This window comes from Bos taurus, chromosome 17 (genome assembly GCF_002263795.3).
Source record: "Bos taurus isolate L1 Dominette 01449 registration number 42190680 breed Hereford chromosome 17, ARS-UCD2.0, whole genome shotgun sequence".
In the NCBI taxonomy this organism is placed as follows: domain Eukaryota; kingdom Metazoa; phylum Chordata; class Mammalia; order Artiodactyla; family Bovidae; genus Bos; species Bos taurus.
The window spans coordinates 64,970,286-64,997,708 of record NC_037344.1 but is presented as its reverse complement, the minus strand read 5'-3'; the positions used below and the strand labels follow the sequence as shown (position 1 = coordinate 64,997,708).

Here is a 27,423-nt window from a genome sequence, read left to right as displayed (position 1 = left end):
GTGTGTACATCAAGGAATTAAATGCAGAACAATGCAACTATGAAAATATTAAAGAATTCACGATTAAAAAAAATGTGTTCCCTTGTGGCTCAGCTGGTAAAGAATCTGCCTGCAATGCAGGAGACCTGGGTTCAATCCCTGGGTTGGGAAGATCCCCTGGAGAAGGGAAAGGCTATCCACTCCAGTATTCTGGCCTGGAGAATTCCATAGACTGTATAGTCCATGGGGTCGCAAAGAGATGGACACGACTGAGTGACTTTCACTTTACTTTTACTTTTTTACTTTAAGTGGCAAAGCCAGAGAATGACAAAACCTGGAAACAATTGACACATATGCTCAGTCGTGTCCTATTCTGCAACCCCATGGACTGTAGCCTGCCAGACTGTCTATGGGATTTCCTAGGCAAGAATAGGAGTGGGTTGCTGTTTCCTCCTCTGGGGGGATCTTCCCAACCCAGGGACAGAACCTGCGTCTCCTGCATTGCAGGCAGAATACGACAAATATCATCTGCAAAAACGACCTCCAATACTTGGCTTACAAATCACTGCAAATCCTCTTGTAGGGATGTGTGTGCCAGGAGACGATTAGGGAGGAGCCAACGTTAGAGTCCAAAGACGGTCACAGCAGCTACAACTTGGCTACATTGGCAACAGCAGGGATTTAGTTCAAGTATTAAGTGCTAAGGGCTTCCCAGGTGGCTCAGGGGTAAAGAATCCGCCTGCCAAGCAGGAGATGTGGGTTCAATCCCTGGATTGGGGATATTCTCTGAAGAAGGAAAGGGCAACCCACTCCAGTATTCTTGCATGGGAATCCCATGGACAGAGGATTGGGCTGTAACGGGCCAGGCTGTAGTCCATGGGGTTGTCACAGAAGTCAGACATGACTTAGCAGCTTAACAACAACAACAATTACTGTGCCAAGGACATCAGTTTCTGGAGTTTCAAGTGCACCTCATTTGGTAAAATCACCTGGCGGGTTAATCGGTGAATGGCTGAGAGGCAGGATCAGGTGGGCCTGAGGGCAGGCAGAGCAGCCCCTCAACCCCTCCCCAACACTGGGAGCATCGCTCAACTTCGCCAGGTGCGACTCAGAGTCGGCTGCACTTGGGCCGAGATGGAGGCGGCGCCGGAAGAGGCGGGGCAGCAGGGTTGAAATTGAAATTGGGGTGGGCCCTGCTGGCGGGGGCGGTGAGGTACGTCCCGCAAGGCAGTCGGGCTTGTCCTCTCTCCAGTCCCACCTCTGCTTGGTGACTGCTTTGGGGGCACAGGACTGTGTCCTGAGGAGGGATAACTCTTTTGGAAAGGAGGTCTGCACCTCTAACCCCGCAGAAATTGGTGTTCAGACACCGTGGGGCTAGAGGAGAGGGACCCGAGGGCACACAACTGTGGGCGCATCACACACAGATCTTCCTAATCTCAGAGGAGGAAAGACGGAAGGTGAGCTGTGTGGGCCGAGTCCAGAGGACCAAGACCGGAGACCGGTGGAGTCGAGGTTTAAGGGTGTGTGTGGGTGTGTGTGTGTGGTAGCAGTTTGGGTATGTGTATGTTGTAGCAGTTTAAGGGTGTGTGTGTGTGGGTGGTAGCAGTTTAAGGGTGTGTGTGTGTTTGTGAGTGTGTTAAAGTCTAGGGGACATTGGGCTCCTCACTGTGCTCTGGGGATGCCTCGTAGGTGAGATCTCAGGACACACCTGAGTAGTCCCAGCAAGCACTTTGACCATAGTGTCTTGTGAATCCACGTGAGGAAAAAAATCACAATCAACAATCTTCTTAAACTCCAATGAGTATCTTCCCAGGTCCCCTGTCTTTTATTACGGGACACTCCTCTAACTAATTTAGCAGCAATCCCTTTTGTTGGTGTGGTTGGCAATCATGTGTAGTTAGTAACCTGATGCTTACAGTTAAAAAAAAAAAAATCCCAGGCAACAGTGCAGAGATGTCTAACATGACTGTGTTCTTTAAAGGCCTCTCCCCTTCAGGGCCATCGGATTCAGGACAGCGATGACCGGCAGGGCCAGAGTTCACGCCCGAGGCAGACGGCGGGATACACCACCCTCGGAGCCCGCTCAGCCCGAGGCGGCGAGGGGACACCCAATGCCTCCAGTGCCCAGGACAGACCCACCACTGAGCTTCGCTGACTTAGTGAGACGCGGCACAGCGGTGAGCTCCCTCACGTTGTTCTCTTTATGCAAAAGATGCTGCCTTTCCAGAAAAGAGGGAGATTGGTGGCTCAGCCGTACAGCTCCTCTCCTGCTATGGAGTTCGCTCCTGCTGAGAGAGAGCAGACAGAAACTCATGAGAAAAGTCGGACTCTGTGGTTGGGCTGCCCGTGTGGGTAGGCTTTGTCTCCACTGCTTGCTTCCCTTTCTCGTGTGTATCTTCACAGGTGCACACAGGCTTTCTTCCAACCCTGAGTGGATGGAAAGGCACCCAGATCCCTTGGCCTCAGCCAGTGACTCCTCTTTGGGGAGTGACCTCAATGCGGGCGATTTTATTCAAGCGTGTGAACAGACTGAGTTGGACAGAATTTCCTGTTTTGTTTAAAACTTGGTATCCCTGCTGTTCCGAGGCATTTCGGTCTTCTCTTATCCCCTGTCCTCTTTGTGTGCTGAGGAGAGGCGGGGTGGGTCTGGCTTTTACAACCTCTGATTGAATCTGGGGCTGGCCCAGCAGTCCCATGACCCCAGTAGTCCCATTCTTTCTCCTCCAGGACTGTTGATCCCCTATCCTCTCCCCCTGCTGCCTGCTCTGTCCCTCCTCTGGCTCTTCCTCCATCTTCATTTTCAGCCTCCAACATCAGCTTCTATGTCACTAAGACAAATACAGCACCCAAGCAGAACTTCAGTGCTGTCTTCACTGAATCTCCGCATCCTGGCCTTGGCCCCTTACCTGAGACCCCAGGGCACGGGCTCTGCTCCTGCCTGAGGTCCCTTAGCCAACTCTCCATCCCCTGAATCTCTCTTTCTTATCTCCTGAGTCCTAGGTCATTCCCATCTGCCTACAGCCGGCTGAGCTGACTCCCACCAACAACAATCCTCTCGTGGGTTCCGCTTTCCCCATAGTTAACTTTCTTTCTCTTCTCATCAGAGAAGTCTGGTGTCTACTCCAAACACCAGCCCTTATTTCCGCCTTGTCTCTTTGCTCCAGCCAGGGGTCTCCCCATCCCTCTGCTGAAAAGGCTCTGGTCAGGCCTTCCTAGTATCCTCTACTTTGTCACTTCTCCAGGTCAGTCCTCCGAGGTCTTGCCTATGGCTCATACTTGGAACTGTTGAGCCCTCTTCTCTCCTTGGTCATCTCCTTGTGTGGTGGTCCTGTCACTGCACACCCTTGGCTCTCTGCTGACTTCATTAGCCACTGCTGTAAGCTTCCCTTGGCTGGGTTCTCCTCCTGTGCTGTTGAAATGCCCAGGACCTAATCCTTGGGCCTCTTCTCTGTGATCCGTGCGCTCACACCCTTGGTCATCTTATCCGTATCATGGCTGTAAGTGTGATCTGGCAAGTGGACAGGTTCCCATGTTTATATCTCCAGCCAGACCCTTCTCCTACACAAAGGAACATCCCCGTGGATGTCTCACATTCTTGATTTGCCCTCCCAGACAATCCCTAACTACTTCACTTGGTGAAATCCCCTTCTTCCAGTTGTTGAGGCCGAAACCTTCGATGTATCCTCTCTTGACCTCAAACCCTTCACAGAAACCACCAGGAAGTACTGCCGTCCCCTCTGGACTTGCAAAAAAAAAAATCCAGTCTTTGATAATTTCTCACCCCCTCTCTATTACTACCCCACCAGCGTCCCTGGCTGGACCCCACGAATGGCCTCCTAACTCATCTTGCTTTTGCCCTGGTCTCACCCTCAGCCTGTTCCCAGCATCGAACCAGATATCTTGGGTTCACGTTCAGCCCACGCCCTGTAAGGGCTCCTGTCTCCTCAGAGTCGGAGGCGAATCCCTTCAGTTGGCCACCCTTCCACTGCCCCTCTGAGTCCTCCTGCTTCTCCTTCCCCAGTTCGTCTCGCTCTTCCCTGAGCTTTTCTTCCTTAGGAGGTTTGCTCTTTCTTCCACCTGAGGTTTGTGTAGTCTGTTAACTCGCTGCCTCCGAGTCTTTGTTGCAGGGTCAACTTCTCGCTGAGGCTCTGTCCCCCATGAGTCAAGGCAACCAGCCTCCTTCACACCCCACCTTTCCAGGATTTTTCATACTTGGCTTCCTCCTACTTTTTTTTAATTTCCCCAGCAATTATCATAGTCATGCTTTGTAAGTTAATTGTTGATTTATTTTCTGTCACTGGAATATGAGCTTTTCAAGGATGCCCTGGTACATGCATTATGGTACATGGCAGGCATATGACAGCTTTTGGATGATAGTTGAACATATGGATAACATTACTCTATCTCCCCAAAACATGCAGGCTCAGCAGCCTCGTCAAATCCAGCCTAGACTCCAGTCATTGACAGGTGTTAGACACGTGGCTGAGGCTGGACCACCAGCAGGAGCAGAAGCGACGTCTCAGCCTTCAGGTAAAAAGAGGGAGGAAGAAAGATTCGGTGAAGGGCAGAGAATGTTTAGTACATGACGGGGTTAGTCGCTCAGTCGTGTCTGACTCTTTGTGATCCCATGAACTATAACCCACCAGGCCCCTCTCTCCATGGGATCCTCCAGGCAAGAATATTAGACCAGGTTGCCATTTCCTTCTCCAGGGAATCTTCCTGACCCAGGGATCGAACCTGGGTCTCCTGCATTGGCAGGTGGATTCTTTACCACTGCGCCACCAGGGAAGCCCTCTTTTCTGGTGACCCATTGCTAAGTAATGTTTGGTTCCTTTGCTATCTTTTCTACCTCAAAAAAATCTTAGTAGCTGGGGTATAATATTGTCCTTTCTAGTTACATTTCCTTTTTGTGTAAATTAACAACTGTTACGCTTGTTTGTACATAGAAGAACTTAAACCGGCATCTGAATCACAGGAATCCTTGCTGAGGAAGAAGAGGGATGTTGGTAGAGATTATCGAGACTTTGTGGTAAATACTCGGCAGAATTTGGTCCACGTTAGAGAGTCGACAAAGGGTATGCTGGCGATTAACAATACAATGTTATGGAGTTGTTTAAGTGTCTATGATGCTTTTATACTGTCATTTTAAGTGGAGGTACTCTCTCACCTTCTTACATTTTATAATAACATTCACTTTTGCAGAAATTAAGACTTACTTTAGAGTCCTGGAGGTACTCATTTTCCTCTCTTCCTTTTATAGACACTAAGATAGAATGACCCAGTTCTTTGGTTGTGCTGAGATATACTGATTAATAAACTGCACCCCCCCCAAAAATAAACATTATTACATACAGTGGCTCCCCTCCCCCAATCCCCAGCTTTTGGGACATTTGTGCTGCAGAGGTTTTCTTTTCATATTTCTGTTAAATAATGAAATATATCTGTTAAATACCTGTATTTAAATACCTCTGTCCTTGAACTTCCTAAGTGTGGGCTTGCATAAGGACTTAGCTAAACTCATGTGAGGGATTCTGGATGCCAGGGATATATAACTGCTTATGTCTTTTGCTGACCACCTCCCTTATTGGATCTAACTCTGGCTCTCAGTATCGTGGTGTCCAGATCGTCTGTTTGGGGTCTGATCAGCCGGACTATCTCATGACTGCCACGTGATTCCATTTTCTCAGGCACGCAAGGTAGCCCAGTAATGCTATTTTCGAATCATGTCCGGCTCAAGTCTTGCTCTCAGAGGCATTTATACAAGTACAACGTCATCTACACGCCAGACATAGAGGATGGACGCAAACGGGAAGCTTTACTCTCTGAACTTGAAAAGTTACTGGGAAACCGTTGTATATACGATGGAAACTCTTTGCTGTTACCTCACTCGCTAGGGGAAACGGTTAAGTAGTATTCTACGTCTTCCTACATTCTTCTGCTACATCTGTAGTAGCATTCTACATTGTTCTTCTTTCCCATTTTTCACTCTAGAATAGCCAAACTCTCACCATTCCTGCGCAAACAGTTTGTGGAGAAATCCTAAACACTCCTTGCCCACAGGACTTGTAACTAACCCACGTACCATGTTTAATTTTCACTGACACGCTCTAGTGTCTTATCTTACTGCTTAAACTGAGTTTATTTGACATAAAGGTAAAATAAAACTTTTACCTTTTCTGATGGCACAGTATGTTTCAAATGCTGATACTGAAGCTGGATAATGGCAACCCACTCCAGTATTCTTTCCTGGGAAACTCCATTGACAGAGGAGCCCTCGAGGGCTGGAGTCCGTGGGCTCGCAAAAGAGTCAGATAAAACTGAGCAACTGAACAGCAACAACAAGAATTTTTAAAATTCCTTGTTCCCTCCTCTTTTTTTTAAGCAGGAAAAAAAAAAAAAAAAAACCATTAGGAGAAGAATTTACTGTTTTGTCCTATAAACTTCTCTGGTAAAGGGTCAACTAATTCATAGGAACTTGCTTAAATGAAAGTTTTGACTTGAACATTTATTCTGACTCTTCTCTTTGGTCTTGCCCATCCCACTTTTTGCCTGCGTCTGCCTATCTGTGGGAGAGACTGATCCTTGCACTTGTGCTGTGCTGGGCAGCCAAGTGACAATTTGATCTGTCACATGGTGGAGCTTAGTTTCCTTGGAAGAACTAAAGGAATTTTTTTTTTCTTCCTCTCAGAAAAAGGAAGTGGTCAGCAAGTTGAAAAATGAACCTGTGAAGATAACCTTCGAGCTCTCCAGAGAACTCCAGACCACTTCTCCAGACTGCCTCCGCTATTACAACATTCTCTTTAGAAAGTATGTAAGCGTGTTTCCTTCGGATTCAGTTGACGCACACTACTCTGTGTCAGCGACGCTGCACACAGCCAGTTGCTTCTAGCATTTTGAGTTCTTGACAAGTCCCACATTCTGAGAGGGTGAAGGATCTTCGAGATGAAATGACACTGCAGGTTTAGCAAGGCATGTGCAAATGCCATGGGTTTCTTCAATATTCCACTTCCCGCCCACCTCCACTTTCCCTTTCGGGGACCTATCTAGAAGAAGTAATATACATCAACTATGCATATCCCTGCTTATTTCTTTCTAGAGAAAACATACTTGTTTTCTGTTCTAGACTCACTATAATGAACAATTAGTCAAAACTTGGAACACATAGACTACAAAAGATGTTTCGATTCATTTCTAGGAATGAAGGACATGCTGATGGCCTTTCCATGTTATACTGTTTTATATTACGAAAGAGAAAATTTGAGGTTAAATTAACTTCAGGATTCACCTCAGTAATGTATTAATAATTTACTTGTTATTAATAGTCATTATCAGGCGTTTTATGTTGTTAGTATAAAGAAAACCACGGACAGGTCGTTTCCCTCTCTAATGCATCCTTATGTGTGTTAACAAAGGCTTACTGATACTTCACTTTCAACAAAAGCTACGCTTCCAATTCTTATGTGTGTTAACAAATGCTTACTAATATTCACTGCACTTTCAACAAAACCTATTCTTCCATTTCTAGAATGTTGGAGAAGATGGATTTGAACCAAATTGGTCGCAACTATTACAATAAAAATAAGAAGACTGAGTTCAACGAGTATAGGTATGTATGAAGTGGTCTATGAAGTGCAGAGTTTCACATTCTGTAGACCTAATCATAGAAACTTTTGAGAAAGTTGCTCATCTGAACTGGTGTATGATTTCCAAGTGATCTTTTAAATACTATCCAATGACTGTGAACAACTAAGTTACAACTGAATTTATAATTTAAACTTAAAAATTTATTTACCCTAAAAATTCCTAGCATGATAAGCATAAACTTTTAAGATGGTCAGTTATTGTATAAACTTTAGGAAATCAATCATCTGAAACTTGGATAATTTCTCTGAAATTACAGTCAATCCAACACTTGCCTCTATGTGCATCTATTATTGGTATATGTGTATATAATTTACATATTATAATCGTATATATTCTCACATGAGTATGCTGCTGCTGCTAAGTCGCTTCAGTCGTGTCTGACTCTCTGCGACCCCATAGACGGCAGCCCACCAGGCTCTGCCGTCCCTGGGATTCTCCAGGCAAGAACACTGGAGTGGGTTGCCATTTTCTTCTCCAATGCATGAAAGTGAAAACGGAAAGTGAAGTCACTCAGTCATGTCCGACTCTTCACGACCCCATGGACCTATATATAATAGTTTAAGGCTGCAAGTGGTAATAAAAATGATTTAACAAAGACGTATTACTTCTAACTAGCACATCTGGTAAAAGTCTGTATTTGAAAGTCCTTCAAAAGATCAGTGATTATTAAAAATAAGAGACTAAAACTGACAGCAACAGTGTGCATTTTAGACGGCGAGTTTAGGTCCCCTACCGCTTGGCTTTATGTCCAGAGCTGGGATCTTGACACCCACACCTAACTTGTTTGCAGGTTGGAAATATGGCCTGGCTATGTTACTTCTATTCTTCCATATGAAACTGGTCTTACTCTCTGTGCTGATGTGAGCCACAAACTGCTCCGAATGGAAACTGCTTATGACTTAATATCACACACTCGTGAAAAAGCCAGAGGAGAAGATGCCAAAGAGAAAATTCTTAGAAAATTAGTTGGGTCATCTGTTCTTACAAAGTAAGTCTGCTTTTTGAAAACCTATGCCATCACTTTTAGTTTTTTTCATTAGAGATGTTCCTAGGATTTTAAAATGATTAAATGTTGACATTCAGAAGCAGAAATAGCATGAAAATGGCAAGAATTGTTAGATACTTTTTCTCACCGAGTTACACAGCATAGAAGTATGTAAGAACATAAGAAGTCAATTGTAATACTGTGCAGTCCCTGCATGTCCTCCTGTTAATTCGGTCGTTGCTTCTGAATCCTTATTGCACATGAGGGTGTGTATGCTTCTTCCAAATTTATTTTCCTTTCTCTTTGTCTATAGCTATTTTTAAAAATTTGTGCTCAATTATAGTCTAGCAAATTTCCATTTGAAGGAAGTTTTTGTTTTTAATCTCCCTCTACACCAGAAATCTTAAGTTGATAAGAGGACATTTTGACTAAGTAAGTTTAAAACCAATCTTAAGAAGACCAGAGCTGGAAGACCGTACTTCCTAATTTCAAACCTTATTATGAAGCTACAGTAATCAAGACAGTGTGATGCTGGTGTAAGGATAGACATAAACGTCAGTGAAACAGAATAAGGAATCCATGCGTTTAACCCTCACTATTAAAGTCAGTTGACTTTTTGACAAGGGTATGGGGACAATTCAGTCAAGGAAAGAATAGTCTTCTTTTCAACACCTGTTGCTGGGGTAGCTGTATATTTACCTGCCTCTTCATCATAGGATATACAAAATCAATTCAAATTTACTAAAAAATTAACTCAAAATAGACCTAAATAAAAACTTTAAAAGAAAACATGAGTAAATGATTTGAGTTATGCAAAAACCTAATTAGAAAAGTCGCCAAAAGCACAAGTGATGCCAAAAAAAAAAAAAAAAAACCCAAATTGGACTTAACCAAATACAAAATGTCCTTAAAGAACACTGTCATAAAGGTGAACAGACAGCTGGCAGAATGGGGGAAATATCTGCAAATCTATGTAGTAAACAATTTGTGTCTAGAAGCATAAAGAGTATTTACAACTCAATATTGAAAGAAACTTGACTTTAAAAAATGAGCAAAGAGTCTGAATAGACATTTCTCCACCTAGAATATACAAATGGCCAATAATCACGTGAAAAGATGCTCAGCATCATTAGCTATCAGGGAAATGCAAATTCAAACCACAATGAAATGCTACTTCCTGTCTAACTAGGTTAGCTAAAATTGAAAAAGAAAGATGTAAAAAAGTGTTGGCAAGGATGTGGAAGAATTGGAACCAACCATCATGCACTTGGTATGGCCTCGCTGAAGAGCCTGTCATTTCCTCGGTATGTGAAGTATAGCATTACCATATGACCCAGCAGTTCTAGTCCTAGAGTAGAAATAAAACCGTGTCCACCAAAATTGGCGTATGAATATCTACACCACCACTATTCACAACAGACTGAGTGTAAACCACCCAAATGTTCATCACCTGGTAAATGGATGAACACAAGTGTGGTATGTCTATACAAGGGTATATTATTTGTCAGTAAAAAGGAAGGAAGTAGCAATACATGCTGCAGTGTGACTGAACCCTGAAGAAACCCAGTCAGGGTGTCTCGTATAATTCAATTTATATGAAATGTGATGAGTAGGCCAACACATAGGGGCAGGAGGTAAGCTCGTGGTGGTTTAAGGTCTGGGTGGAAAAAGGGGGTGACTTAGAGTTAAGTATAACTTATAGTAAAGTATAGTTAAGCTCATAGTTAAGGTGTTTCTTCTTTGGTTGATGAAAATATTCTAAATGTATCTAAAATGGATGCATGACTCTGTGAATATACTAAAACCCACTAGATTTCACACTTACATGAGTGAATTGCATGTTATATGAATTAATCTTAACAAAGCTGATACATCCTACAATTAGAGTAGGATTTTAAACCACTTCCTTTTTATATGGTTCCATGCACTAAAGTCAGGAATAATACCATATGTTCCATGATTATTCTGCAGGTATAACAACAGAACCTACAGAGTGGATGATATTATTTGGGAGATGTCTCCCAGCTCTACATTTACCAAATCAGATGGCAGTGAAATCTCCTTTGTAGACTACTACAAGGAGGTATGAAATTTTCTTTAAATGCATTCATCTTAAAAATTTTTACTATTATATAGTTAAGTATAAGTCTCAAGTCTTATTTAGATGTACTGCTACTGCTACTGCTAAGTCACTTCAGTCGTGTCCGACTCTGTGTGACCCCAGAGATGGCAGCCCACCAGGCTCCCCCGACCCTGGGATTCTCCAGGCAAGAACACTGGAGTGGGTTGCCATTTCCTTCTCCAATGCATGGAAGTGAAAAGTGAAAGTGAAGTCGCTCAGTCATGTCTGACCCTCAGTGACCCCATGGACCGCAGCCTACCAGGCTCCTCTGTCCATGGGATTTTCCAGGCAGGATACTGGAGTGGGGTGCCATTGCCTTCTCCGATTTAGATGTACATTTGTATATATTTGTGTATAAGCTTGCTCCCTTTGGGTATTTGTAGCTTGGCTCATAGCAATTATCCATGTATTCCAGTGCCTTGTCTATAGGGTAAAGTCACATAATTAGAATGGCTCCAAGATGGCCCTCCCGGTCAGTTTTAGATGTGGCTGTGGTGGTTTTAAATACGTAGATGAGCTGTTAGGTAGAAAATAAAATATAGTAGAACTTCAGAAATGAGAACGTTACGGAGGAGCTTCAGCCCTACACGACTTGGTTCAAAAAGAATGACCAACTGCAATCTGAAATGATTATCTGCCTGTTATGTGTTAAATCTCTTAATTCATGGGTTCCTCTATTTTTAATTTAAGTGCTCACAAAGACATAAACTGAGGCCAGTTGGTGAGGTTGGTTTTCTAGTTTTGGCTCATAAAAGAAAGATAATTAAAGGCATGGTAGATATATGTGACAAATGGAAAGAATTTATAAATGGATGATTTTTTAAAAGTTATAAATTGACACTTAAAGAGCCTGTATTATACTGGGACCCAAAGCTACTTGGAATTTGTATGTACACAGCCCTCTGACGTCCCTTCAAGGGTTGGTTATTATGACATCTTCATTTGTGTTTCACACTTATTGCTAGTTCATTTTGATCCCTAAAGCATGTAGTGAATGCCTATTATATATCTTGGGTATACATTAGTAAGACAATTGAGTTCTCACTCTCGAGGGACTTGCATTCTCATAGTAGACAGAGAGGTGATGAAAGAAGAAAACTATTCAGATAGTTACAAGGGATATGGAGACAATTAAAATTGGGTGGCATTGTGGAGAGCGTCTCTGGCTACTTGGTTTGCATATTCTTCAAAAGCTCCTCGGAGAAGCTGATACCTAATGTCAGCAAGGAGCAAGCTGGGTGTGGATGAAGGAAAAGAGATGGTATAAAGACACTATTTTCAGGATGGGCATGGTGTATCCAGAGCCCAAACAAGGGTGGAGTGTTCTTGAGAGAACCTGGATGTTATCATCCAGTCAACGTATGCAGATATTTGTAAGATGTCTCGTCTAATGTACAGAGAATGGGCTGCTGCTGCTGCTAAGTCACTTCAGTCGTGTCCGACTCTGTGCGACCCCATAGACGGCAGCCCACTAGGCTCCCCTGTCCCTGGGATTCTCCAGGCAAGAACACTGGAGTGGGTTGCCATTTCCTTCTCCAATGCATGAAAGTGAACAGTGAAAGTGAAGTCACTCAGTCGTGTCCAACTCTTTGTGACCCCATGGACTGCAGCCTACCAGGCTCCTCTGTCCATGGGATTTTCCAGGCAAGAGTACCGGAGTGGGGTGCCATTGCCTTCTCCATGAGAATGGGCTGCGTGGGGGTAAAAATGGAGGAAGGGAAGCCCGTGAGAAGGTTATTAAGTCAGTTAACTTACATGGTGCTTGGTCTGGAGTACGGTGGGAGAAGTATGGAGAGGACATAGTGAAGGCTTGGATGTGATAAGCGGTGGAAAGAGGTGACCGAAACGTAACCCTTTGGGCTTTATCTGAGGAAGTGAGTGGAGGGTGGCGTTATTGACTGAAATGGGGGACTCTGTGGGAGGAGCTGGTTTGGAGACTGTTCTGGGATAAGATAGGCACTGATGGAGTTGCAAACTGAAATATCACTGAGTTCATTTTAAAAGGTTTGCTTCTGGCTTGAATACTTCTGGCTCTTAAAGGCTCAGAGATCCCATCTGTTACCACTTTGTGGCTCTACCATCTTAACAAGTGGACTCCAAGGTTTGGATGTTAGAAGAGAGCTAGAAGCAGCTTACTGGCTCTTAGGTCCCTTAGGCTGAAAGTTGTAGGCTGACGTGCTACTTCCAGTCATACTTGTGAAAATTCAGTCCTATAGCCTGAACCTAACTCAACGAACAGTTCTCTTCCATGCACAGATGTGGTGAGCTCAATATCATTTCTCTGCCAAATTAAAGCATGCTCTCTGGGCCTGTTGATAAGTTTGGAGTCACAGGGTGTACAGCCTGGAGTTTTCATTTTGGAAACAAGCTCCTTTTGAAGTTCCCAGAAGCTTAAACGCCAGTGAGTGAAAGTGAAAGTCGCTTGGTTGTGTCCGTCTCTTTGCAACCCCATGGACTATACAGTCTATGGAATTCTCCAGGCCAGAATACTGGAGTGGGTAGCCTTTCCCTTCTCCAGGGGATCTTCCCAACGCAGGGATCAAACCCAGGTCTCCTGCACTGCAGGCAGATTCTGTACCAGCTGAGCCACAAGGGAAGCCCAAGAACACTGGAGTGGGTAGCCTATCCCTTCTCCAGCGGATCTTTCCGACCCAGGATCAAACTGGGGTCTCCTGTATTGCAGGCGGATGCTTTACCAACTGAGCTACCAAGGAAGCCTTTAAATGCCAGATGGTACCACAATTCATGTGGCTAACTCATTACTGATGAGGACCTTGCTAACAAGCAGCTTAAGAACAAAATCTATGAAGAACCTCCACTTTGGGTTGGGAATACAGGCACCCTGTTGTACAAGAATTTTCTGCCTTCAGGATAGGAACTTCTGTATGTGATGTCTTAGAAGATGCCTTTCCTTACTGGCCATGAAATTAAAAGACGCTTACTCCTTGGAAGGAAAGTTATGACCAACCTAGATAGCATATTCAAAAGCAGAGACATTACTTTGCCAACAAAGGTTCATCTAGTCAAGGCTATGGTTTTTCCTGTGGTCATGTACGGATGTGAGAGTTGGACTGTGAAGAAAGCTGAGTGCCAAAGAATTGATGCTTTTGAACTGTGGTGTTGGAGAAGACTCTTGAGAGTCCCTTGGACTGCAAGGAGAGCCAACCAGTCCATTCTAAAGAAGATCAGTTCTGGGTGTTCATTGGAAGGACTGATGCTGAAGCTGAAACTCCAGTACTTTGGCCACCTCATGCAAAGAGTTGACTCATTGGAAAAGACTCTGATGCTGGGAGGGATTGGGGGCAGGAGGAGAAGGGGATGACAGAGGATGAGATGGCTGGATGGCATCTCTGACTCGATGGACTTGAGTTTGAGTGAACTCTGGGAGCTGGTGATGGACAAGGAGGCCTGGAGTGTTGCGATTCATGGGGTCGCAAAGAGTCAGACACAACTGAGCTACTGAACTGAACTGAACTTCCTTACTGGAAGCAGGGCTAAGGATTTAGGGCTAATAAACAAGGAGGAATTCTGGGAATAGATGTATAACTGCCACTCTAAAAAGTGGCCAGGGCTTTTTTGTTCCGTTAGTAACGGGGATCCTCTTAAAAGTTCTCAGTGTGTTTTAGAAAGTTTCAAGGCATGACTGTGGTGAGAAATACATACTCCAAGAGCCTCTCACCAAAAAGGGTAGCACGATGATTCCATTGTTTGGTGGGTGTCCTGCTCTCCTTGGCCATCAGTGATCCCTGGGACATCAAATCAAGAGAACATTTAGAATATTTTTGGTGCTTTCTTGAACTTGGGGAAACTGTATCACCACACCTCTGGGCCTCCTATTGTGACCTGAAAATATACCTTTGCACCTATTTACGTGACATTACTGAGGTTTTGCTAACGGTCATGCCAGTGTTCGTTCTTCTGTTCAACAGCGGTATGGTACAGTGGTCACTACCTTAAATCAACCACTTTTGATCACCAAAGGCAAATGGAAAAAGAGCCGACAGGACACACCTCATCAGCCTATCATGCTGGTTCCTGAGCTGTGCCACCTGACAGGTACTGCGGATTTATCCCATCTTCATAAAAGACACCCTTTCTTTAAAGTCACCAATATTACTTTACAGCCTTTTTAATAAGATTCCACATGACCCAGACCTGTGTTCTCTCTGATTTCCTCCTTCTTCCGGACACAATAGTTAAGTCTCTTCTAATACAAATCTATTCTTGCTCGTTCAGCATGTTATCGTTCAGATTTTTTTTTTTTTAAAGGCTTAACGGATGACATGCGTAAAGACTACAGAATGATGAGAGACTTGTCCACCCACACGAGGATGGATCCTGATAGAAGGCAGCATAAACTGCTCACATTTATGGATGCTTTAAGAAAGTAAGTGCTTGGGAATTCCGTGGCGATCCAGTGGTTAGGACTCTGCTTTCACTGCTGAGGACGCAGGTTCAACCCCTGGTTGGAGAACTAAGATCCCACAAGCCGTGTGGAGTAAGTGCTACTTTTCTGTGTGGGAGTATGAAGTAAAGACCTGTGTGGGTCACTTGGCATCTCAGATTTCTTCAATTAAACAGTGATGATGGGGAAGAAAATTATATTTGGGAGGAGACGGGGGAGGGAAGGGCAACTATTTTTTTCTGTCATTGTGAGGGTGAGACTGAAATAGATTCTAAGTGCCCGCACAAATGTGAGAACAAAGACAGGACTGTTGCAGAGTTTAGGGAGTTTATTGGCGGCATCTTGACACAAAGGACAGGCAATGAGGATCTTTAGATGAGAGCAACACTGACTTGTGTTTTGCAAATGGATAATTATCTTTGCTTATTTTCTTGGGTTTGGTCATGTGGAAATGTCTTTTCTTTCAGAAATAATACTGTGCAGAAGGAGCTTCGAGACTGGAATTTGGAACTCGAGGAGGGGTTTTTGTCCTTTTCTGGAAGAACTCTGCAAGATGTAAGAATTCACCAAGGAAGAAGGATGGTAAGAGCTTCATAATTGTCATGTCAGAATTGGGTCAAATTACTAACAACCCAAAGAGGGACTAACTTGGTCGTGTCAATAACTCTTTCCAGACTACCTGTCCTTTCTCTATGAGAGGACAAGTCAGCATTCGGTAAAAATGCATGTAACATGCTTGGCATATAGTAAACTCATATGTGTTATATATTATATCTTTGTTATTAATAGTATTGTGTACATTCTCTTGTGGCACAATAATCTATCAAATGTATCCTTAGAGAGTCACAATATCCTTAAAAGTCAAATATCTAAAATCAAAATAACCCAGAATTGCTCATGGTAGAACTCCAGTGTTACTAACCTATATCTTGAAAAATAGCTAATACATTAGATCAGCTGCTGAAGTCTACAATGGACAAAGATTTCCTTGAGATTGCTTTTTTAAGTCAATGTTTAATACTCCCAGTAATCTCATCTCAGTTGTTTGTGATTTCATAGATCCATACACTTAAAAATTTTTTATTTGGCTGTACTGGATCTTAGTTGCAGCATGAAAAATCTAGTTCCCTGACCTGGAATCGAACCTGAGCCCCTGGCATTGGGAGCAGAGACTCTTAACCATTGGACCACCAGGGAAGTCCCAATCCATGCAGTTTGAATATTTGTCTCATGCAGTCTGGTGTTACCTGTTCTTATCCTTCAGCATTTTGAAAACACATCATAATGGCAGCAGAAAGCAAGTGGCTTGTTGATTTCTTGATGTTAATGGACGTTTTTTAGAATATAATGTTTTGGAGCTTTCAAGGATCAACTAATGAATGAGAATTTCACGTTTAAAACTTGAACTCTGTCCAAGTTCTTATAACTCTGTCTTATGGGGATGGGGGAAGCAGGGCGGGGGGCGATTACGTTTTTAGCAAACATGTTTGAAAGCATGTCAGATTTTATATTAGTTATAATAAACTTATCATGACTGAAGTTTAAAATGATAATGTTTCATAGGAAATACCACAGCATTTACAATGGAAAGGGTCTTAGATGGTGTCAGTTTTTCTTTTTTAATGAATTTTATACCATGGCTTGGAATTCTCTTCCAGTTTGACAACCATAAAGCAGACTGGTCAAAAAACACAAGGGAGGCACCATTACTTAGAGCAATGTCACTGGATCATTGGCTAATAGTCTATACTAAGGGAAATTATGAAACAGCCCTGACCTTGCAGCAGAATCTACAGAGAGTGACACCCAAAATGGGCATAACTGTGAGAAATGCAAAACTGTAAGTAGAGCAGAAATTATTTATGATTTCAAAACTGGTTGCTGGCAATCTGAACGTGGAAAGACTTCTGAAACTGTAGGACTCTGACTTGTTATCCAAACTCTAAAATGTATGTGAACAAAAAAGTAAAGTCTACTCCAGCCTGCATGTATTAAATCAGACTCTTGGGATCTGTAGATTTCTGGCTATTGGGCTTCATCTTGAAGACATGAGAATTAGCAAGTGGATGGGGTGGAGAGGGGGAGATGGTAAAAACTAGTTTCCAGCCGTATTTCCAAAAATGGAACTTGGTTTTGTCTTAAAAACTTTCAACTGAAATGCTTATCTTGTTTTGTATCAAATACAAATACTTGTTTCATTGCTGTATAAAATCTTGTTACATGTAGCACTCTTCATTATCTTTGAAATATGAAATACTTATTTTCTAGGCTTGAAGCAGCTGATACAGTCCAATCTTACATAAGAACCTTAGAAAAACATGCTTCACAAAAAACACAGATGGTAAGTGTCTATGTGATGTGTGCCCCCTCCTTAGTGAGTGAGCTGCATTTGAATGTATTAATATCTTTGAATTGAGATGTTGCCATTGGTTTCCCAAATCAGCCAAAAAATAGAAATTTACCCCTGTAATGTAGCTCAATACAGACTTTGGGGTTTTAGCTACTACCTAATATCACTGTGTTATGCTCATTCTTTCAGGCTTGAGGACTTAGAATTTTTAAGTCTCAAACTGAAAAACACCGTAAAAATATTAGGTAGTATGGATTATGGTAGTCACGTGTGTACTGTTTCTCTCTCCAGCTGTAACCTGCAAAGTGTGATCCGGTCTCTTCCAGTGTCCTTTCTTTTGTCTGGTATTTCTCTTGGGATTTTTCCTTTTCCCCATCCGATGTCTCAGACCAAGCTGTCAAAAGTGTTGTACCTAAATTACTAAAGTTACTTCTTTTTCCTTCCTTCTTTGGGTGCCTTGTTCAAACTCATCTCACATTCTTCCTTCATCATCCAAAATGCTCCTAAAAGGGATCTTTTGTTTCTTGATCTCAAAACCAGAATATTCCTCTTATTGGCTTATCCATAGAGCCTAGCCTTCTCTCTCCTTTTAGCTTCTACCAGGGAACCTTTTAGGCTACGCTGAATGCTACCTTCTGTGAGCCACCATGCTAGCGGTAAAGAATGTGCCTGCTAATGCCGGAGATATAAGAGGCTCGGGTTCGATCCCTGGAGCGGGAAGATCCCCTTGAGTAGGAAATAGCAACCTACTATATTCTTGCTGGAGAACCCCATGGACAGAGCTACATTCCATAGAGTCACAGAGTCGGACACAACTGAAGCGACTTAGCACACATGCATGATGGCTACTTTCTGTGAGCCATTATCATACTCAAATGAAATGTCTTACTTTGGAAATCCCGTTCTTAAGTCTTGTGTGCTTGCTTCCTGTCACTGTGATTGAACACCATGCTTAATTCTTCTCTGGTGTTGTAGCCTTAAACCTTAAATGCTTAGCTAGGGCAGGGAAGCCTCTGGTGGGACTCAGCAAAGACTCACATGTTAGAATGGCATTGAAGAGGCCATGGTGGTGGGTCTGCATCCCAACTCATGACATGACTTTGTCCACTGAGCATCTGCCTGGAAAGTGAAAGACTGCCTTTCTAATTGTGGGCATGTCTTTTAAGAAAGTGTATCTGTATCTTCAATGGGAACGTGTCCCACTTTTACCCATTTATCCTGGCTTTGCTTTTTGGAACAACATCTCTTATTCAAGGTGCCCCTTAAACATTTTAAGGTATTTTTTGTTTCAGATGGTGGGGAGAACATGCCTATAATCATATACACTCCAAACAACTGGAATGACTGATGAAACAGCAACTGGAAATTATGTGCAAAATATCTTTAGGCATAATGGCACCCCACTCCAGTACTCTTGCCTGGAAAATCCCATGGACGGAGGAGCCTGGTAGGCTGCAGTCCATGGGGTTGCTAAGAGTCGGACACGACTGAGTGACTTCACTTTCCCTTTTCACTTTCATGCTTTGGAGAAGGAAATGGCAACCCACTCCAGTGTTCTTGCCTGGAGAATCCCAGGGACAGAGGAGCCTAGTGGGCTGCCGTCTATGGGGTCGCACAGAGTCGGACACGACTGAAGCGACTTAGCAGCAGTAGCAGCAGCAGAAGTCTCCCTAGACCCATAACAAAGGGGAATTCATGTGTATGAGCAGGGGTGAAGCCATGTGGCTCACAAATTTCAAAGTCTGTGTGGCATTGGGTGGGTGGGGGGCCAGAACCAGTCTGTTTAAAGTAATCCACTGAATGTGATAGGAAGACATCAAGCCACATATTTATATCTAAAATTAAATGTTAACTTCCCAAATGTTAAAGTGAATTGGTGGTAATACTAGAAGAGTTCATAAGTACTCACATAGTTCGGGAATATTTTCCTTATGGCATGTGCAGACAAAAGATTATAGATCACTATTTTAAACAGGTCATGATGAGGAAGCATAAGTGTTTGAATAATAAATTAATTCCTATAAACGTGTGAGTTGGAGGAGTAAGACAGATATACAGGAAATAAAAGCACATTTAAACTATAGATTTTTTTAAACTAGGAAGGAAAAGAAATCTATTGAGTTAATAATTTAAGGCAAAAAGAATAAAATAACCAGCTTATATTAATACATAATACTACCTATTCCTCAAAATCCAATATTGGCAGTAAAAATGCCAACTGTGAACACAGTGCCCATTGTTTTAAATAGAGGATCTTTTATAATTTTTCTGTTTTAAAAATGAGTACACATCAATCCAGTGTAAAAGCTCCACTATTTTCGTGAGATTTTAAAACCTTTTTGCTTTTCATATTTTCAGACTTATAGGAAAGTACAACTCTCTTTACAACCATCATTCAGGTTTCCCAATCAGTAAATTTTGTCACATTTCTATAAACATTCTTTTTCCCTCTCTATACCTACCTGTGTTGTGCTGTGCTCAGTCTCTTCAGTCGTGTCCGACTCTTTGTGACCCCATGGACTGTAGCCCACCAGGCTCCTCTGTCCCTGGGGGTTCTCCTGGCAAGAAGACAGGAGTGGATTTCCGTGCCTTCCTGCAGGGGATCTTCCCTCCCTGGGGATTCAACCTGCATCTCTAACGTCTCCTGCATTGGCAGGCAGGCTCTTTCCCAGTAGTGCCACCTGGGAAGCCCTCTATGTCTACCCACGTATGACCATTCTTTCCTCTTCATTACACATTACTGTATGTGTATATACACCTGTGTGTCGCTGTTCACAGCAGCTGCAGGTGTGCACATGGGTTCCCAGGTGGCTCATCCACCTGCCAGCGCAGGAGATGAAGATGACGTGCATTCAGTCCCTGGGTCGGGAAGATCCCCTGGAGGAGGAAATGGCAACCCACCCCAGGATTCTTGTCTGGGAAATCCCATGGACAAAGGAGCCTGGTGGGCTATAGTCCATGGGGTTGCCAAGAGTCAGACACAACTGAATGGATAAGCACACAGGCACACAAACGTGTGTGTATGTGTTTTTCCTCAGCCATTTATCTGATCTACACACCTAATTCGAATTCCACCTTCATCCCCTTTTATGGCCAAATAAATTCTTTTGTTCATCCAGGGTCCCCTGAGGCACCTGACAGGCTCTTTTAGTCTTCTTTTAATCTGGGAAGTATCTTTAATCTGTCTTTGGGTTTTACGACCTTGACATCTTCTATCTTTCCTAAAAATGAACTGGTTAGTATGGAGAATTATAGTATGGTTAATATTTCTCTTGATTAAATGGATTACGCAGGTAATTCCTTTAATAAAATCTCATACATACCCTTTCATGGGCCCTGTGGCTCAGCTGGTAAACAATCCGCCTGCAATGTGGGAGACCTGGGTTCAATCCTTGGGTTTGGAAGGTCCCCTGGCAAAGGGAAAGGCTACCCAGTCCAGTATTCTGGCCTGGAGAACTGGACTGTACAGTCCATGGGTTGCAAAGAGTCAGACAGGACTGAGCCACTTTTTCTTCACTCTTTCATTGAAAAAGAAAAACTTGCTAAATCTACAATGAGAAAAGAATTGCCCTAATCTGATAATGTCTGCCAAAAACTTCTATAAGTATCATTATGTTGAAAAGAATATATTGATGACTTTTTCCCATTAGTCAGAAACAAGTCAAGCAAGAACTCTCTTCCTAACTGCTTAGTATCCTATTGAAGGTCCTGGCGAAAGTTTGGAACCTTGTAAATCAGGCAATTTCCATAACAACTCCCCGAATTTGTTTGCTGGTATTGGGGGGAGGGTAAAATGGGGATAATATTTCTAAGTAGACTGTTGAGATAAGTAACCAAATCAAGTAAAATGCTTGGTGAGTGCCCCACACATAGTGATCATCCATCAATGGTGACTGTCTTGATGATGCTTTAGTTCAGTCCATGTTCTTAACCCACTGTGTCGACTTCTTGATAAACTCCTGGAAATCAAATGACCAGCATAGAAGCGTCTGGCAGGTTTAAGGGACTGATGCGTATTTGCAAATAATACCTCACAGCCTGTCTCTTCCATATGTTCACACTAACAATTGTTGAATGAAGTGTGATTCTAGACCCTTCACGCTCATGGACTCAGGTATCTGTTTAAACAGGCTCTACTTTGTCAGTGATCCGACGCTACATTCCTCGACACAGCATCCATTTCCCACGTCATCATGTTCTCGCATCTTGGGGAGTTTCACGTTTGCTTCCTTTCAAGGTCCTTTGCCTGCTGCCCACTGACAACAAGGAAATTTACGATGGCATAAAAAGATACCTGTGCATCAATTACCCAATTCCAAGCCAGTGCGTGTTGAAACGGACCTTGGATAGACCTAAGACGCCAGTGACCATCGCTACAAAAATTGCTCTGCAGATGAACTGCAAGCTGGGAGGTGCCCTCTGGAAGGTGGACATAGGAGTACGTGGGGATTCTGTTGGCTTCTCTTGCTTTCATCCATCTTTGGCAGAATTTGTTAAGGTCCTATTTAAATTGTAAATTTGCTTTGTGTTCTGTTCTAACTCAATATTCTATCCTGTTTAAAACTTAAGTTGCAGAACGCAATGTTCATCGGTATCGATTGTTTCCACGATATTGAACGTCGACGGAAGTCAGTCGCGGGATTTGTGGCAAGCATCGATCCAGACCTGACGCGGTGAGTTAATCTTTGGGAGTGTTTATTGGGGAGACCAGATGACAGAGGCGGCCCTCATGCACGTTGCCGGCAAGATCCATGGACAGGTTGTTCTTAGCAATGTGCTTTCCTGACCTTCTGGCAAAGTTAGGCTCCCAAACATTCTATGTGGAAGCTTCTGGCCATTCTCTTTTGCTGCATGACAACTGCGACAAATGTGGCCGCTTAAGACAATGCCCACATGACCACGGGCTGTCCTGTGGGTCAGATGGTGGGGGTGGCAGGGCTCTCAGGGCCTTACAAGCATTTGCTACATGTAAATCCTGAGAAGGCAGTGAAAATGTAGAGCCAGAATGCCTCACCCCATCCACCGAGTGCACATTCAGATGACGAGACAAACATACGTCATGACTGTTTATCAGGCCATCCCAAGACTGAAGTGAACAAGAGTGTAGTAGGATAGACATGCGAGGCAAATCGGTGATTGTCCTTGATACGCTGAGCACTGGTTACAGTATCTATTGCTGTTTTGAAGAAAACTGTTCCCTCCAAGCAGATTCATACGGATGAACTGCTGTTTAATCGATTCATAAGGATGACTCCTGACCTATGAAATATGAGGAGTCTGCCAAAAAACCCAGGGTTTGTACCTGGTGGAATTCAACAGTAGGAGCCATATGTATTCAAAGCATGTGTAATTTGTAGCTAATGTTAATGGCTGTTTCCATTCTATTTTACTGTTTGTATGCATTCAAAATGTTACAAAATGTCTAAGATATGGGAAGAGACCAATACTGGGATCACTGCAGGGGCATGAACACACGGATCTTTAGTTGGATCCTCAGCTACTGACAGTGAATTTGCCGGGGGGGGGGGGGGCATGCGTAGATTAACTTCATTATTTTGATTCTGAATTAATCTTGTTTTCCAAACTAATGGTTTGTTTTTCTCCAAACAGGTGGTTCTCTCAGTGTATCATCCAGGAGTCGGGGCAGGAGCTTGTCAAGGGGCTGACAACCTGCTTGTATAGTCAGTGTCTGGTGGAGGTTGGAGGGCCTGAGTCTGTACTGGGTGGAGATTTTGTGCCCAGTCCCTCCCCCCGCATCCCCCTCCTCCCCCAACTCCCAGCCCAGGGACATCTGGCAATGAGTGAAGACGCTTTTGGTTTTCACAGGGGGACAGAGGTGCTATTGGCATCTAGTCTAGTGGATGGAGGTTTGGGGAGGCTGTCAAATGTCTTACCATGCATGAGACGGCAATACTTTCTGCCTCTGACCTTCACAAAGAACTGTCTGGCTCAAAATGTCCATACTCTTGTTGAGTCTGGACTAGACGGAGGACTTTAGCAGTGTCCTGAAAGCCACCACCATATTGACAGAAGAATCCAGAAGTTGTCAGAAATAGTGGCCACTTTATTCTAAAAGTCATGGTTCATTTATATGTGTTTCTGACTTCCTTTCAGCTGCCCTGAAGCTCTGGTCTGAACAAAATTCATCTCCGCCACGTTCTATCATTGTGTATCGAGATGGAGTGGGAGACGGACAGCTTCAAGCGCTCATAGATCAAGAAGTAAAACAGATGGAGTCCTACTTAGAGAACTCTTACAGAGGACAAAAGTAGGTATATACATCATGAAGTGCAGACTTTATAAGTCTTGCATTTTAGTTTGGGGGCAGGCAGGGGGTGGGGAGGAGTATCTGTAACCATTGTGGTTTGTGAATTGGAGAGCTGGACACAGCAGCCTTCAGTGGGTGGCTGGGGAGAGAACATACCTTTCTCCTAGAAGCCCTGAGTAGCAGGTGGTTTTCCCACATGGGAACCCATGAATCTTTCTCTTTATCTAATCTCCTGCCAAACCTGGATGGAGGAGGGTTTGTTAACCTCTGGTATTTTTAGCATCCATGAATACAGCCTGTCCGTACTTTGTACTTATCCAGCTTCTCGATCCTGGAGTTCTGTACATCCCAGGGCTGGGGCTTTCTCACAGTTCTCTTCTCTGGCCTCATCTGCTTGTCAGTGAAGCCTGGTGGCCAGCATAGACAGTACAAATAATTCTGACCTCGGGAGGAAAGGACCCTTCCCCTAGGATCTGAGTGGCTATGAGTCGAGACCTCCTATACTGCCTGAATCAGGCTAGTGGAGCTAAGACAGTAAAACGGGTGGGCAGAAAGCTGCCTGCCGTCTGCTGCTGCTAAGTCGCTTCAGTCGTGTCCAACTCTGTGCGACCCCATAGACAGCAGCCCACTAGGCTCCTCTGTCCCTGGGATTCTCCAGGCAAGAATACTGGAGTGGGTTGCCATTTCCCGTCTGCAGGCTCCCCTTAATGGCTCCTAAGTCTGGGCTGTTTTTGACATTCTGAATGCTTCTGAGATAACACACAGCAAGTAGTGACAAGTGATCATAATCTTTTAAGGGTCAGACTAACTTTCATCGTGGTGAAGAAACGAATAAATACCAGATTTTTTATTGAAAAGGATGGAGGGAGACTTAACAATCCATCTCCAGGAACAGTTATTGACCTAAAGGTGACTAGGACAGAATGGTAAGCCACCTTTCTTTATTTTAAAGGTTCCCTTTTATTTAAATAGTAAGAATTTTTCAAGGTTTGAATGATTTGGATGAGAAAGGAAGAATTGGCCTAAAGAGGGTTAAAAATGATTTGCGTGTTAGATGGTAACTTTTTTTGTCTTCATTTTGTTTCTCAGAATTTAAAAACCAAACAAATATACCGATCATTCTAAGATGACTCAGGTGTTACGTAGAAATGTTAGAACTTCTGGTTCACTTTGAACTTCTCAAGAAATTATGCAAATAAGAAAGTTATGCAAAACACACAGCGAGAAATAAACAGGACATTCATACCAATAGGGAGAAACGAACACAACTTGAAGAAAGGCAGAAACACTGATTCTTCTAGTAGAAGGCAGGAAAGGACTGAAGAAAACAAAGCCAGTGGAGAATAAGATAAACGTGAAGCATAACATAAGGTGATATAAACATTCAACACTGACAGTAAACTGGTTAACCTTACCGCTTACATAATTTAGGGTGTTTGAATCTATTCTGGTGACTTGAAAGACAGATACTTCTATTTTTCCCTGAATCACATTACCTATGACCACGTCTAATGTGCTATTTTGAAGCCTCTAGGCATCAGCACATATGCTTTTGAGTTTAAATCCCATGAGTGTTATTAATCCCATCAATGATTTCCCTGTCTTTTGGAGATGTGCTCTTTAGCAAGTCATCACTCAACAGTTAGGCTTCTAAATATAAAGGAAGCTTGGTAGAATGGACTTCTATAAATTAATGTTACTTCAGAGACCAGGTTTGCTACATCATTTCTCTCCTAAAATAAGCGTGAGGCCGACACGTTCTATAATTCTAGGTATGATTTTTTCATTGTGAGTCAGTCTGTGCGGGAAGGTACTGGGACTGTCACTCCTACTCACTATAACGTCATCCACGACACGCTGTACTTGAGCCCGGATGCGGTCCAGGGTCTCACTTACAGACTCTGCCACATGTACTACAATTTTTCGGTAAGTTTTTTTTTCTTCTTCTTCTTCAGTTTGGTAGTGTGTATCTGTTATCTCAGACTCCTAATTTATCCCTCTCCCCTGCCCTTTCTCCTTTGGTCACCATGGATTTGTTTTCTGTGTCTGCGAGTCCATTTCTGCTAGGTAAATAAGTTAATTTGTACCCTGCTTTTTTAGATTCTACATATTAAGTGATGCAGTATAATACTTGTTTCTGACTTACTTCAGGTAGCATGATAATCTCTAGGTTCATCCACGTTGCCACAAATGCCATCATTTCGTTCTTTACGTCTGAGTGAGTTTTCTATCGGAGAAACATACCACGACTTTGTCCATTCCTCTCTTGGCACACACTTAGGTTGCTTCTGTGCCTTGGCTCTTATGAAGAGTGCTGCTGGGGTGCATGCATGCTTCTGAGTTAAAACTTTCTTCTTTCCTGGATCTGCACCCAGGGGTGGGATTGCTGGATCATATGCTAACTCTATTTTTGGTTTTAAGGAACCTCCATACTGTTTTCCAGAGTGGCTGTGGTATTTTTTGATACTGATTTTCCTTCACATCTGTGAAACTGTACAAAATTGAATCTACTTTTTGAAACTTGGCTATCTATAATAAATGGAAACTTAGGGGAAGTAAACATAAAGGTTAAAAAAAAAATGGTTTTTTTCTTTCTCCTAAAGGGTATCATCCGAGTTCCTGCTCCTTGCCATTATGCCCATAAACTGGCTTACTTGGTGGGCCAGAGTCTTCATCAACAACCACACGAATCTCTGTCAAAATCTCTCTTTTACCTTTAACCTACAGAAGAAAGCACAATGGGATGCTGAAAAACATAATCTATACATTTATCTTCTCATGTTGCATCTGTACACCTGAAATATTTTTTCCAGATGTATGATCAGAATTTAAAACCGTTCTTGACATGGACGAGCTTCAGAGATGTTAAGCTATTTTCAACAGGATCACTAACTTAAACATGAGGCTTCTCTTCTCCAGGTGGGAGAACTGACAATGAAGTTTTTGACTCACAATTTACCTCTCAAATCTGCTACATACACTTTATGATTCAATGTGCCTGAGACCTCTACTCCAAGTAAAGCTGCTATAATTGTAAAGGTTGGGAATTAATCACATGAAGAATAAGTCTATGAACAAGTAAATTCTACTTGGAAAAATCATACCTATTTTTGAAACAACCTTTTCCTTAAGGACAGCAAAGATTTAACAGTGGCAAAATTAAATGGGAATTTGTGTTTCACATTTTGTAAGGAAGAAATAGCCTATATGTGAAACAGTTTATTCTTTGTACCCATGTAAGAATCAATTTTTTTTTTTTTCTGGTGGAGCTGTAGTATGGATTTAAAAGTTGGAAGCTCAGGAACATAACATTTTGTCATTTTCCCACAAAGAAGGTAAATTAAGGGCTTTGTTAGCATTTGTTTAATTCATTCTCTTCTGCATGTTCTAAATGTGACATTATTGTGATAGCTGTACCATCATCAGAAGATAAGCTGTTTAAAGTTGTCATGTTTTTCCTGAAAGCAGACATTTTTTTCTCTCTCCACACAAACCTACCTTTAAATATACTTAAGAGACAGTAAGTGAAACTTTTATTTTCCTATACTTCTAAATGGAGTGGTATTTTTTTTTTTTTTTTTGAGGTGGGGTGGTTAGGGAGAATACACTGGCTTTGAATATATCCAAAAGGATATGCTTAAAGATAATATAATTGCTTTGATTATAGGTT

The 27,423-nt window shown here is 42.8% G+C and overlaps 1 protein-coding gene across 2 annotated transcripts; it reads left to right on the top strand.

Annotated features, from left to right (window-relative positions):
* Positions 1-1,177: 1,177 nt before the first annotated feature.
* Positions 1,178-26,935, top strand: PIWIL3 (piwi like RNA-mediated gene silencing 3). 2 transcript variants are annotated; one of them, NM_001319896.1, is given in 21 exon segments: positions 1,178-1,436; positions 1,961-2,156; positions 4,401-4,509; positions 4,926-5,054; positions 5,667-5,881; positions 6,668-6,786; positions 7,505-7,585; positions 8,414-8,611; positions 10,580-10,691; positions 14,660-14,786; positions 15,000-15,117; positions 15,603-15,723; positions 16,794-16,975; positions 17,404-17,476; positions 21,723-21,923; positions 22,055-22,158; positions 23,096-23,166; positions 23,600-23,753; positions 24,551-24,679; positions 25,526-25,679; positions 26,357-26,509. In NM_001319896.1, coding segments are annotated over 20 exon segments (2,673 nt in total). In that variant the 5' UTR covers positions 1,178-1,436; positions 1,961-1,997; the 3' UTR covers positions 26,474-26,509.
* The last annotated feature ends 488 nt before the right edge of the window (positions 26,936-27,423 follow it).

Coding starts and splice junctions, on each gene's coding strand:
- PIWIL3 (XM_024977452.2), top strand. CDS start 1,998: ATGACCGGCAGGGCCAGAGTTCACGCCCGAGGCAGACGGCGGGATACA. Junction 5,882..6,667: donor CTCACTCGCTAGGGGAAACG/GTTAAGTAGTAT, acceptor TCTTCCTCTCAG/AAAAAGGAAGTGGTCAGCAA. Junction 22,159..23,095: donor ATCGATCCAGACCTGACGCG/GTGAGTTAATCT, acceptor TTCTCCAAACAG/GTGGTTCTCTCAGTGTATCA.